Source organism: Amblyraja radiata, chromosome 8, assembly GCF_010909765.2.
Source record: "Amblyraja radiata isolate CabotCenter1 chromosome 8, sAmbRad1.1.pri, whole genome shotgun sequence".
Lineage (NCBI taxonomy): Eukaryota > Metazoa > Chordata > Chondrichthyes > Rajiformes > Rajidae > Amblyraja > Amblyraja radiata.
The window spans coordinates 4,092,962-4,107,215 of record NC_045963.1 but is presented as its reverse complement, the minus strand read 5'-3'; the positions used below and the strand labels follow the sequence as shown (position 1 = coordinate 4,107,215).

General features: G+C 41.7%; 1 protein-coding gene across 8 annotated transcripts in view; it reads right to left on the bottom strand.

Annotated features, from left to right (window-relative positions):
- Positions 1 to 322: 322 nt before the first annotated feature.
- The window catches only part of arid1b (AT-rich interaction domain 1B), a 492,096-nt gene continuing 478,164 nt past the window's right edge, over positions 323 to 14,254 (bottom strand). For 7 of the 8 annotated variants that reach the window (XM_033025053.1, XM_033025055.1, XM_033025058.1 and 4 more), the window contains 2 exons: positions 8,547 to 8,677; positions 323 to 4,941 (listed from right to left, as the gene is read on the bottom strand). In XM_033025053.1, the coding sequence (XP_032880944.1) occupies positions 3,205 to 4,941; positions 8,547 to 8,677 (1,868 nt within the window). In that variant the 3' untranslated portion in view covers positions 323 to 3,204. The remainder of the gene's footprint in view (positions 4,942 to 8,546; positions 8,678 to 14,254) is intronic. The other variant, XM_033025054.1, reaches the window with a different exon arrangement.

The following is a 14,254-nucleotide window of genomic DNA, read 5'->3' as shown; positions in this document are numbered from 1 at the left end:
TATTGAAGATAAAGATAACATTTCTACAGGAGAAGCACATTTCTAAGCATTTGTTTTGTGGTTTATTTCTGTTGATATTTTTGCGGCTTTCAATTTTTGCGGCCTGTTGCTTCAATGATGATAACGATTGTCAAGGGCAAGAGCCACGACTTTATTGGCTCATAACCACCTTCTTCAATGAGTGGGAGAAAAAAACACAGCAGCTGCCCATTAAAATGCGATGTTTAAACTGCAGCATCAATGCATGCTTAACACAAAGCTCAACGTTTAAGATATGATTATCGCTAGGTTTGGCAAATATAACAAAAGCAACTTGTCATTATTTTTACACCTTTAATGTAACAAAATGTCCCAAGGCGTTTCACAGGAATGCCAACAAACAACATTTGACGAGTCACACAAGGAAATATCACAGCAGGTGACTCTGTCAAAGAGGTAGGTTTTAAAAAAGCATCTTAAAGGATGAAAGGAAGAGAATTCCAGAATCAATATTTCTAGGAGCTGAGTGTACAGCTTTAAATAAAGCTGTAAATGCAGAGATGCTCAAAGGGACAAAAATAGATGATGGTGGATTGTCTGGGCGGAGAAAATAATGAGAGGCAGAGCGACGGTAGGATGAAATCACAAATGGGATTGTTTTAAATAGAGGTTTGCCTAACCAGAAGTCAATGGAGGTCAGCAAACAGAGGGTGACCAGGGCTAAGTGCGTTTTGAGTCATGGACAGTGGAGTACCTGAGGTTTAAAAAGTATAGGGACCAAATATGAGATACAGTGGAATTCATCGGTTCACAGGTAACAATGGCAGGGGTGAGAGTTTCAGCGACAGGTAAGCAAGCAGGTGTCGGGCAATGCCCTGGAGGTAAAAATAGGTTGTGACAACATGGGTAAGTGATCCAAGGATCACATCAGCCAACATCTGACTGTTAATTACAGTTTCAGGCAGATGTCATGGAAATGCAAATGGGCTCACAAGCTGGGAATCACATTTGTGGCAGACACTGGCGACTATGGAAGTTTCTCCTCATCCACTATGGGATGTTAGACAAGCTGTTTGACTACTTAGAAACATGGTGGTACTAACAACAAGTGATACTGAGATCGATCTGTGTTTCCTCAGCATTGCATGGAAACTGATGATGGGTTTTTGGATGTTGTTGTTGAGAGGGTGCATGCAGATGAAAGGTTAAAATGGCCTGGGATAGATCCTTAGGTGACAGCATGGGTTACGGTGCAGGAAGGGAAGGAGACACCATTGTTTCCGTTAGTTTAGTTTAGAGGTGATTCTCTGGCAATGAATGGAGAATATCCTTCCATTTTGAGTACAGTCCTTTTCAGCTGGACAACAGACGGTAAGTATTGCAAGACATGTTTGGAGAGGTCATTCAGGTGACAGAGTAAAAGTAGAAACTGAATACTGAAATTCCCAATGATGGGCAGTCAGAAATGCAAGTTGCCGAATGACAGATGACACTCTGTCCGGCAATATTTTTCAACCAGCCGAATGATCAAAGCGATGTTTTGTCATGTACATTGCGTTAGATGCATCACAGCAAAGGTGAGACTTCTCCGAATGTTAAACTTGATACAAGTAATTGCAAATGAAAAACTCCCATAAATAACATAACAGTACAACTGGTTAAAAACAAAATTAAATGAATGTGTCAAAGGTTGCATTGCTGTTTCAGTTCAGAAGACCCATGTGCTATATCCACTCCTTTCAGGCCATCCAAGACTATGTTTAACATCGGTATTTTACAGTGTCGTTGATCAGGGTATCCTGCTACTTCTGGGACCTCTGTTGCATCAAGGCCTGTCCATGTTTAGAACAGAAGAGACATTGATGGCCAAGGCAACTGCATTTTGCCTGCAGTACAAGTACATTTTTCCACCATAAAATTAGACTCTGAGCAGTACAGGCAAACCCTTTCCAAGCAGCAGTTTCCATAAGAAAGTATTCAAGAACAATCATCACAGCACTTAACAAGATTTAATGTACATTTATTCTTAACATGTGGAACATATAGTATAAAGATTTTATACTGAATAAATGATATTCATTAAGCCAGAGGAAAAGGAGGAATTTACATCAATGTTTTAACTACATTATCTGAAATACAAATATGCTGATTCGCATCACTGAAAAATTTCTGAAATTGTGTTTCTTCATTTTTTTTTTTTAATTTCTGATCATTACCTGTACTTAACCTTTTCTACACCTTGATTACGAAGCAGAATGTGATCAGCTGCTCTCCTTGAAATAGAGCACAACTTTATACATACAGAAACTTGTACATCACCCTCATAGGAGATATGGCCAAAAATATATAATAAAAAAAATAATTAAAATCTACCACTTTTTTTAAACCTTACCACATCATGGAGAAGGGAAAACTGTAAACCTCATTCTAAAGAAACAGAAAAAAAAAACCAAACACAACAGAAATAGTTTGAGGGTATGTGCAATGTACAACTTCTATATACATTACAGCACTTTGGCTGTTGGAAAGAAAATATCAAAAGATAAACTGTGAATTAAGAGACCGTTGAGGACTGTCATTCCGTGGAAGGTCAAGAAAGGTATGAATATGACAGTATCATGAGGAAGTAATTTCTATTTATCATCACTTTCTCTCCCAGGCCCCCCAACCCAGGGCAACAGTTTGTTTGCTGCTAGGCTAATGCAGTTTTATATTTTGTGTTTTACAGTTGACTATGCACACCTTTTTTTTATTTGATCCCCTATACCTAGATCACTAAGTTCTATTGCACAGCATTTCTGTGGTGTGTATATTTCAAAATTAATCTGTTTTCCCATTTTTTTCCCCATTTTTTTTAAACTGGTAAAGAATAGTTAATTGTACAATGTTTGCCACATTTCAAAATTCACCTGTTTTGCTTCCAAAAATATCATACAAACATGAAAGTAACACCCAAAGGGAATCTAGGGATAGAGATGACCCCCCCGACTGTACTAGACAGCGACTTTGGTTAAAAAAACGTTTTAAAAAGTACTTATACACATACAGCAAATATTTATTTCCATCTTATATTTGACCAAATTGATGACTTTGTTTAAAGCCCAATTTCATTAACAAATGGGGCAGAGGAGCAAAGGTTACTTTTCTGTTGGATAAATAATAGAGACAGCCAATCTAATGCAACTTCTTTGTCTCCACTCACACATGCTTGGGTTCCCACTTCTGTCATAACTGACCGATTATGAACAGTGTGTCACAAATGACAGATGCAACCATAGTGTTCAGAACTGATGAGATAGAAATATCTAGCAAGCGACCCTCTTGTAAAACAAACTCAGGGCGGTTCTCTTCTACTCTAGCCATGGCATGTAAAGCCTTGGCTGCCCGACACATCATGTGTGCACTTGTTGGTTCAATTGGTGGAGGCTGCATGTGCATCAGGTTCGGTTGACTGTGCTGAAGTTGGGCCACAGTGATGCCATCCTCCAGAAAGCTGATTAGGTTGCTGATGCTTCCTTTTTGCACAGCTATCGCTCTTGCGACCAACGTGTCTCCCTTGGCAAAGTTTGACAACAGGGCAACCGACATTTCTCGGCAGACTGAAATCCTCCGGTCCCCCACGTACCTAACCAAAGTGGCGTATAGTTTCTCCTGACGATTGAATGGAGGAGTCGCGAGGATGAGATCCACGTTGTTGTCCTGAATGCTGAGTTTACATAAAGTTTCCAACACAAGTCGCTGCGGTGACAGGGCTGAATTCAGTCCCACTGTTGGGAAAGGATCCTGGGCCTCTGCAGAAGGACATACCATCCAGTGTAGCAAGCCATCCAAAATTGGCAAACAAATGCTTTCTGGGTAAATAGACAGGTCCAGCTGCCCAGAAATGTTGGCTAATGTAACTAAGGTGTTTTCCCGTAAAACCTCCAGGCAATCCCACCACCATTCGTCTTTGCTGCAGGTCACCCCTTCGTCCTCCTCTTCCTCTTTCTCGTATGTCCGCGGCGTTCGCTTCCTTTCCGGATGCTCGTGGTGCAGCAAAATCAGTTTCCCCAAAATGAGTATTAGGCCCGAGTGCTTTGACATTTCAATGTCATTCCCAGGCACAAAAGACAAACTACGAACTATATTTGACACACAAATACAACGCTTTGCCAAAGAGTCCCGCCAGTCAGAGATTGTGCACAATGGCGTATTGTCATGGGTGCAAGGCTCGTCCTCCAATAACTTTATGTTTTTGAGTTTTTTCGCCTCGTGAATGCCAAAGAGAAATTTATTGTTTTCTGTCTCAGAAGACGAACCATTGGAATGGTCTTCTGGCAAGACACCACGCCGAGCTGACAACACATCATCTATCGTTGCTGCGATACTCTTTCCTGGCTGTTCTTCTGTACTTATGTTTTTTTTGTTCTCATGCTCTTTTGTCTTCTTCTCTATAGTCGGGTTACTTAAACATGCCGACACCCTCTTGCGTGCTAGTATTTCCATTTTGCTCTCAAAGTGGGTCTGAATGTGCTCTGTCGTGTCGCCTCCACCAATCTTCCAATGAAGCAAACCACTGTCAAACTCCTGAACGCGACCAAGTTTACTTGTACGGTCCACGGCACAAAGGTCCTTCTTCACAATCTTCAATGGTAGCCTGTCAAACTTACTGGCTTGCTTTGGTTTCTCCTCACCAAGTTGCAAATCACTTGCTGCACGGCTGACCTCACCGTCTTCACTTTCTAATAGATCATTTTCTTCTCGATCGTTGTCACCATCGCCACAGTCTTCGTCCATTTCTTCGCCCTCTCCCTCCTCCATAATATCATCTTTAATATCGTTAGCATCATCTTTCTTAAATATATCGGGATCAAGCAGAGCCTTCTGACCGGGATCTCCAACCTCGTACTCTTTCAAAATGCCAAATATTTCTATCAAGCATCTTCTGAAATATTCCACCAGGAGTTCCAGGAAACCAGACAACTGCAACGAAAAACAGAAATGAAAGGTCTTATCTTGAAGCACATTTTTGCTACATTCGTTTCAAATGTTGACATCCAAATAAATGTACTTAAATAGTATTGGGATCCTAATTTGTGCACAGGGCAATTAGATTTCTGTTCACACTACCTGGACAAAGTGGGCCACATGTATCACCGCGCATTGTTTCAATTAAAGTCTGTATTTCTTTTCCATTCTTTCTTCATCTGATTTAAGCTGCATCATTTTAATGCAGCATTTATAGCAATACTACAAAGAGTTTTGCAATTATGATCATTTTTTAGGTAACCCAAATAGACATTCCAAAACTAAGGGAGATATTTCATTAAAATCTACAAAATATCTTGAAAACCACTCTGGAAGAATAAAACAAAAGAATACTAATTTTAGTGATAACCTGTCAGCAGCATATCTTTCAAAAATCAAAATAAAGTTGCTTTTCCCTTAAAAAACTTCATGAAACTTTGCTAGGTGTTCTTTTGAAGAATAAGTAGTGATGAACTGACCTGAAATGGAAAGGAATCAAGTATTGGGATTTTTGAAGATTACAGGACAGGAACACTTTGCATTTCACCAGTCTCATCTTCCTGCACTATAGTAACTATAATGACATATTAAAGTTGATATATAGATGAAATAGTTGATATTATAATTGAGCATGACAGAAGCTGTTCTCTTGATGCCTTTGGGGGCAACAAGTTAGATTTTAATGATTTAATGTCAGAACATTTGACTAATCACCAGAAATGACCAGGCTATGAATCCTCTGTTGGAAAATGGACACACTGTCACTTTCTGTCAGACCATCATCAGAGAATTGAAGGGTTTGAGAAACTGTTAAGCAAACTTAAAACTGCTGCAAAGTTGGCCAATGTGTTTGCACTACCCATATTTCACAGCAGTCAGTAGACAAGAGTATTATTTTCAGCCAACATTTGCAATGTGCACCACTTCCCAATGACTTAATACAAAATGTAAAAGCTGCAAAACTGTATCTGCAACCCACATAGACCAGCTGAATTATCCAGCACACGAATGGCTAAGAAATACAAATGTTTGCACCTGTGTTCACATGTCTATGAATGCATAAAATACCCCAGTAACTACAATGTCTCCCATTTTAATTGTCAATGAACAAAGAACTGCAACTATGGATTAGATTGGTTACCTGTGAGATTGGCTGCATAAGATTCAGGTTCAAAAGAATCTTGATTTGCTGCATAACTGTGTCAAAGTCTTCAATTAATACATTTCCCCCCCCTTATCATTGCTTTAAAGCAGTTCCTTTGCTGGTCAGGCACATTTAAATTTAAGGTCATAAAATCATAATTGATAGGAGCAGAATTAGACCATTCAGCCCATCAACTCTGCTCCGACATTCAATCATGGCTGATCTATCTCTCCCTCCTAACCCCATTCTCCAGCCTTCTCCCCATAACCCCTGACACTCTTGCTAATCAAGAATCTATCTATCTCTGCCTTAAAAAATATCCATTGACTTGACCTCCACAGCATAATTTCACAGATTCACCACACTCTGACTAAAGAAATTCCTCCTCATCTCCTTCCGAAAGGAACGTCCTTTAATTCTGAGGCTATGACCTCAAGTCCTAGACTCTTCCACTAGTGGAAACATCCTCTGCACATCCACTCTATCCAAGCTTTTCAATATTCGGTACAGTTTCAATGAGGTCCCTCCTCAGATTTGTACAAATTTGACTGCTTTTGGAGGACACTCTAAACAGGCACTTACTCAGAAACACTGCGCTGTTGGAAATCTGAAATAACTCGAGAAAATGTTGGACCACGCTCTGTGCCAGGCAGCATAGATCAAATGTTAATCTGAGTGAGCATTTCAGGTCAAACACCCTTCATCAGAACTTCCGACAAAGGGTCTTGGGTGGCGAAGTGGCATAGAGCTACTGCCTCACAGCGCCAGAGACCTGGGTTTGATCTGGACTGTGGGTGCTATCTGTACGGAGTGTGTATGTTCACCCCGTGACCGCCTGGGTTTTCTCCGAGATCTTCGGTTTACTCACACACACCAAAGACGTACAGGTTTATAGGTTAATTGGCTGAGTGTAAATGTAAAATTGTCCCGAGTATGTGTAGAGTAGTGTTAATGTGCAGAGATCGCTGGCCGTTTCGGGTCGAGATTCTTCTTCAGACATATATTGAGTTTGTTCTGAAGAAATTCAATACAATTCGATATTTGCTTATCTGTGATTGATTATGAATTCTGACATTAATTCATTAAAATCTAGCATATTGCTCCATAAGCAACAATCGGAGCAATACCACCATCATGCTCAATGAACTACTAAAGATTAATGGGTAACACAAGGTTGAGGATTTGAAAACAAGACTGATGAAATCTGATGTAAATCCAAAACTAACAGTAGAAATTTCTGGAGATATCTACGTGGAGAAAAAAAAAACATTTTAGGGTATCGATCTTTCATCAGAACAGTTTTGATGAAAGCCAGTTCTGTGTTTTCTGGTAAATGTATCCTTTTGGTACCCTTCAACTTCAGAACCTTACCCATTGCCTTGATATCCTCGAGAGGAAAAAAAGTGCAGAGCTGTGAATGATTAAGTACAGTTTAAACTGCTCTTACATATGAAAGACAATGAGATGAAGGAACTTATTATTCTATTTGATTCTATGATTAAAGATTGCATTCGCTCTCCAGTTTTTATATCCATTGCCTAGTTAATAAACTGGAAGTTCAAAATCCCTTTCAAGATTTCTTGTTAAATATCCCAAGGATATTTAATACATAGCAAAATAGCTTGACAACTTGATCAGTCTAAATTTACAGCCACTCATTTCCTAATAAATCAATCACTATAACCAAAGTGTTACAGAACCCACGAAGATTTCAAAATGCATGCTGTAGTTTAACAGAGGATGTGATTGTATTACAGAGTCATCCTGCTTTCCGGTTGGTGTGATGTAGTCCCTTGGGGAACATAATCTTGAGGGACTGACTCCAGCAGTCAGAAAAATAAAATGGCATGAATTATCACTGCACATCCCATCACGTTAGTGCAATGTCTCTGATAGCTTTTCAATGATGATATCCACAGGAGAAGTAGTAGAGCAGTGGCTCTGTGGCGCTGCTAGCAGAGCAGATTCCTCACAGCGCCAGAGGCCCGGGTTCGATACAGACCTTGGGTGCTGTCTGCGTGGAGTTTGCACATTCTCCCTGTGACTGTGTGGTTTTCCTTCGGGTGCTCTGGTATCCTCCCACATCCGAAAGACATGTGGGTTTGTACGTTAATTGGCTGCTGTATGCAGGGTGTGGAGGCGATATTGCGATAACATAGAACTACTGTGAAAGGGTAATCAATGGTTGGCATGGACTCGGTGGCTGAAGGGCTCGTTTCTATGCTGTATCTTTCAATTATTCCAAAAAAAAAGTACAAAAATACAAATCTGCAGGAAAAGATGAAGACCAGGTTGAAGAGGAAATCAATTCTACATCCACCATCAGTAATCAGCAATCTTGGGCTAAAAACAGCTCAGATAATAGGATCACAAAATTCAAAAATACAACGTCTTAATTTCAGGTATGTATACCGACCTGCGAGAGGTTGAATGTCGCTACAGTGCTATCATCGTACAGTAAGATGTTGATGGTATCCAGTGCCCAAGTGCTTTCAGCCAGAAGGCCGGACTTGAGGGACATCATAACCCGCCATGCCTCCGGTGCTCCTGAAAGATCATTCAAACATTGTTAGTCAAACCTGTACTTGCAATACCTCAGGTGATCAAATTAACACCAAATAATGAAAGAACTGACACATGGCTATTTATGCCAGGGCAGAGTTTGAGGAGGGGGCTGTGGTCCCTCAGCAGGACCAAAAACAAGACCTGTCAAAGGGCGGATGAGCTTCTGGCGAGCCAACGGCCATCCACACTTTAGTAGAAGTTGCGATCACTATCGTACATTGTAAGGAATGATGGTAAAGCACACACACACCAAAACCCTGTACTTCCAGCGGCGGAGGTCCGCAGGAACTGGAGAACAGAGATGTGTGGTGCGTCCGTCAACGTTTCCGTCGGAAACCAGCACCACTGCGTCGCTAATGTTTTCAACGATGCTGATCAGAGTTTGCTATGCAAGCATTGTTGCTATAGTTACATCCTGGATTCTGATCATTCAGTATGGACTGCATGGTAACAAAATGATGAATGTTATTGCACACACAACTCAAAAGCTTCAATCCACCTCAGGATGTGAAATTCAACTGAATCGATCTTATGTTAAAAGGTTCGTGTCGGTAATGGCGACAGTGAAATTGCTAGATTGTCGTATAGGGTCCAGTTGATTTATCTACATATCCGATCCCTGTGTATTTCCCTACCACACCACTATAGTTCATTCTCAACTGCTTTCTCAAATGGCCTGTGAATGAATTAAAATAAAACACTTAACTCAGCGCATAACTCAGATGATAATGGCTAAGGAGGAACTGTATATGCTGGTTTAAACCAAAGATAGACACAAAAAGCTGGAGTAACTCAGCAGGACAGGCAGCATCTCTGGAGAGAGGGAGTGGGTGATGTTTCATAGAAACATAGAAACATAGAAATTAGGTGCAGGAGTAGGCCATTCGGCCCTTCGAGCCTGCACCGCCATTCAATATGATCATGGCTGATCATCCAACTCAGTATCCCGTACCTGCCTTCTCTCCATACCCTCTGATCCCCTTAGCCACAAGGGCCACATCTAACTCCCTCTTAAATATAGCCAATGAACTGGCCTCGACTACCCTCTGTGGCAGGGAGTTCCAGAGATTCACCACTCTCTGTGTGAAAAAAGTTCTTCTCATCTCGGTTTTAAAGGATTTCCCCCTTATCCTTAAGCTGTGACCCCTTGTCCTGGACTTCCCCAACATCGGGAGCAATCTTCCTGCATCTAGCCTGTCCAACCCCTTAAGAATTTTGTAAGTTTCTATAAGATCCCCTCTCAATCTCCTAAATTCTAGAGAGTATAAACCAAGTCTATCCAGTCTTTCTTCATAAGACAGTCCTGACATCCCAGGAATCAGTCTGGTGAACCTTCTCTGCACTCCCTCTATGGCAATAATGTCCTTCCTCAGATTTGGAGACCAAAACTGTACGCAATACTCCAGGTGTGGTCTCACCAAGACCCTGTACAACTGCAGTAGAACCTCCCTGCTCCTATACTCAAATCCTTTTGCTATGAAAGCTAACATACCATTCGCTTTCTTCACTGCCTGCTGCACCTGCATGCCCACTTTCAATGACTGGTGTAACATGACACCCAGGTCTCGCTGCATCTCCCCTTTTCCTAGTCGGCCACCATTTAGATAATAGTCTGCTTTCCTGTTTTTGCCACCAAAATGGATAACCTCACATTTATCCACATTATACTGCATCTGCCAAACATTTGCCCACTCACCCAGCCTATCCAAGTCACCTTGCAGTCTCGTAGCATCCTCCTCACAGCTAACACTGCCCCCCAGCTTCGTGTCATCCGCAAACCTGGAGATATTGCCTTCAATTCCCTCATCCAGATCATTAATATATATTGTAAATAGCTGGGGTCCCAGCACTGAGCCTTGCGGTACCCCACTAGTCATTGCCTGTCATTGTGAAAAGGACCCGTTTACTCCTACTCTTTGCTTCCTGTTTGCCAGCCAGTTCTCTATCCACATCAATACTGAACCCCCAATGCCGTGTGCTTTAAGTTTGTAAACTAATCTCTTATGTGGGACCTTGTCGAAAGCCTTCTGGAAGTCCAGATACACCGCATCCACTGGTTCTCCCCTATCCACGCTACTAGTTACATCCTCGAAAAATTCTATAAGATTCGTCAGACATGATTTACCTTTTGTAAATCCATGCTGACTTTGTCCAATGATTTCACCACTTTCCAAATGTGCTGCTATCCCATCTTTAATAACTGACTCTAGCAGTTTCCCCACTACCGATGTTAGACTAACTGGTCTGTAATTCCCCGTTTTCTCTCTCCCTCCCTTCTTAAAAAGTGGGGTTACGTTTGCTACCCGCCAATCCTCAGGAACTACTCCAGAATCTAAAGAGTTTTGAAAGATTATTACTAATGCATCCACTATTTCTGGAGCTACTTCCTTAAGTACTCTGGGATGCAGCCTATCTGGCCCTGGGGATTTATCGGCCTTTAATCCATTTAAATTAAATTAAATTACCCAACACCACTTCCCGGCTAACCCGGATTTCACTCAATTCCTCCAACTCCTTTGAAGGTTTCGGGACGAGACCTTTCTTCAGACTGGTTGGGGATAAGGGAAACGAGAGATATAGGCGGGTGATGTGGAGAGATAAAGAACAATGAGTGAAAGATATGCACAAAAGCTACAATGTTAAAGGAAACAGGCTGTTTGTAAGCTGTTTGTAGGGTGAAAATGAGAAGCTAGTGCGAGGGGAAGGATAGAGAGAGAGGGAATGCCGGGGCTACCTGAAGTGAGAGAAATCAATATGCTCAGATGAAAATGGAATTCTGATAATGCAGTAAATGGCGAGGAGGAAGGCAATGTGCTAAAGGAGGTTGTAAATAGATGAGTGGAATTAGATAATAAGATGTCCAAAGTGCTTTAACATGAGAGCAAGAATTGGATCGGGGAATTCTTGAATCATCCCCCACGGGATGTGTCCCACCAGGGAGATCAGGAGGAATTCTTTAGTCAAAGGGCAGTGAATCAGTGGAATCCTTTGCCACAGAAGACTGTGGAGGCCGTCAATGGATATTTTTAAGGCAGAGATAGATGGATTCTAGATTTCTACGGGTGCCAGGGGTTAAGCGGAAAAGGCAGGAGCATGGGGTTCGGAGGGAGAGATAGATCAGCCATGATTGAATGGCGGAGTAGACTTGATGGGCCGAATGGCCTAAATCTGCTCTCATCACATGACCTGATGACGGCCTGTTCTCATCTCTGCTGCTGTATTTCTCTGTAATTCCACTGCTCTTGAAACCTCATTGCCATTTTGTGCGGTGGGATAGTCTATGAGCAGTCTCCTTGAGCAATCCAGACTGAAGCCCACCCTGTCCTGATTAAGAGACACATTTTAATGTGTGTAACCGAAGCTCTTCAAGTAATATTTGTAAAACTTTGCTTGTGTTTAAGCAAGCAATTTCCTTGCCTGTTCATGGCCATTAAAATACAAGTCCCTGTCCTTCTGAAACCTGGTAATCAAACAGTTGTGTGAACCGTTTTCAATGTCATTAACAATAGTGTCAGTTAACCAGGAACAGCATGAAGCCTTTATTCGTGGCATTCGTTTGGGCAATGGTATTCAAATCAGACACTGAAGTTACTCTAAGTTTAATCAGCTGTTAAATATTTAATTTTCTTTTGAGAGCACACATACATTCATACAATTTTAATCAGGTTTTTTTCCAGTTGGATTGAAACATCACTTATACTCAAGGATGTTAGACTGCAATGGCATTATGCTGAATCGATTTAGATAGTAAACTCTGGTAAGCTAAGACACACAAGGAAGTTGCTCTTAAAGAAGCACCAACTAAGGTGGGACTTAGAGATGTCATAAGAACACAAGTAGTAGAAGGGGCTTCCCATTCTGCCCAGTATCTGCTTTGCAATTCAGCAAGATAATTGCTAATCATTTGGCTTGCTTGCCCCAGGTCTGGCTGTAGTGCCCAGGTCAGCTTGCCTACCTCGGGACTGGCTGTAGTGCCCAGGTCAGCTCACCTGCCCCACACTCCAAAGACATGCAGGTTTGTAGGTTAAGTGCTGGAGTAACTCAACGGGACAGGCAGCATCTCTGGAGAGAAGGAATGCGTGGTTTTGGGTCGAGACCCTTCTTCAGACTGAAAACGTCATCCAATCCTTCTCTCCAGAAATCCTGCCTGCCCTGCTAAGTTACTCCACATTTTGTGTCTATCTTCAGCGTGAATTAGCATCTGCAGTTCCTTCCTCCAAATGAGAGTATATAGTGCCAGTCTACTCAATCTTTCCTCATACAACAACCTAGTGAACCTTCGCTGCACTCCTTCTTTTGTGAGGATATGCATCTTTGGGAAGGGAGACTAGGTAGGTATAATATATTCCTGATCCGGTCCCACCGACTACTTCCATATACCCAGTGTTCAAATGTTGCCCCTCAGGTTCCTGTCAAATCTTTCCCTCTCATCCTAAACATATGTCTTGTTGATTCTGCTGACATGGAAAAATACTCTGTGCATTCTCCTTATCTGTTCCTCTCATGATTTTAATATATCTCTGTAAGATCACCCCTCAGCCTCCTAAACGCCATTGAATAAAGTTTGGGCCCTCAAGTCCTGACAACATTCTCATAAATCTTCTCTGCTCTCATTCCAGCTTAGACAATAGGTGCAGGAGTAGGACATTCGACCTTTCGAGCCAGCACCGCCATTCAATGTGATCATGGCTGATCATCCCCAATCAGTACCCCGTTCCTGCCTTAATGGTATCCTTCACCCAAACTGAACACTATACTCCAAATGCGGCCTCACCAACATCTTGTACAACTGTTACATAATGTCCCAACTTTATTCTCAATACCCTGAGTGATGTAAGCCTGCAAGCCTTCTCCACCCTATATACCTGTGATGCCATTTTCAGCAAACTATGTAATTATACTCTTAGATCCCTCTGCTTTAGTCTAGTTTAGGTTAGAGATACAGCGCGGAAATAGGCCCTTCGGCCCACCGAGTCCATGCTGACCAGCGATCCCCGCACATCCCCTGTCTTAAAAACAGTTTTTACCCCACTGCTATAAAGGCACTAAATGTAGCCGCCAAGGAACGCAGGGGCGATACATACTAAGAGACTGTGAAATCGACAGAAGGATGTAGGGCTGGGTGTTTATGCGTGCTATTTTCATGATATTTATTTTAGTTGTTTATCTTTTTTTAAATATTTTACCTTGTATGTATCGTTAGCTTTTAGAAATGTTTGAATGGTGCACTGACTGGCTGACATTTTACAATTTCGTTGTACATGGTTCATGTTACAATGACAATAAAGAAACTATTCTATTCTATTCTATTCTATTAACACTGCCCTACACACACTAGGGACAATTTTACATTTATACCAAGCCAATTAACCTACAACCCTGTATGTCTTTGTAGCGTTTGAAGGAATCGAAGAAAACCCATGCAGAACTGTACAAACTCCGTACAGTCAGCACCCGTAGTCAGGATCGAACCCGGGTCTCTGGCACTGCAAGGCAGTAACACTATCGCTATGCCCTAACACTCTACAACACTCCCCAGGGTCCTACCATTCACTGCGA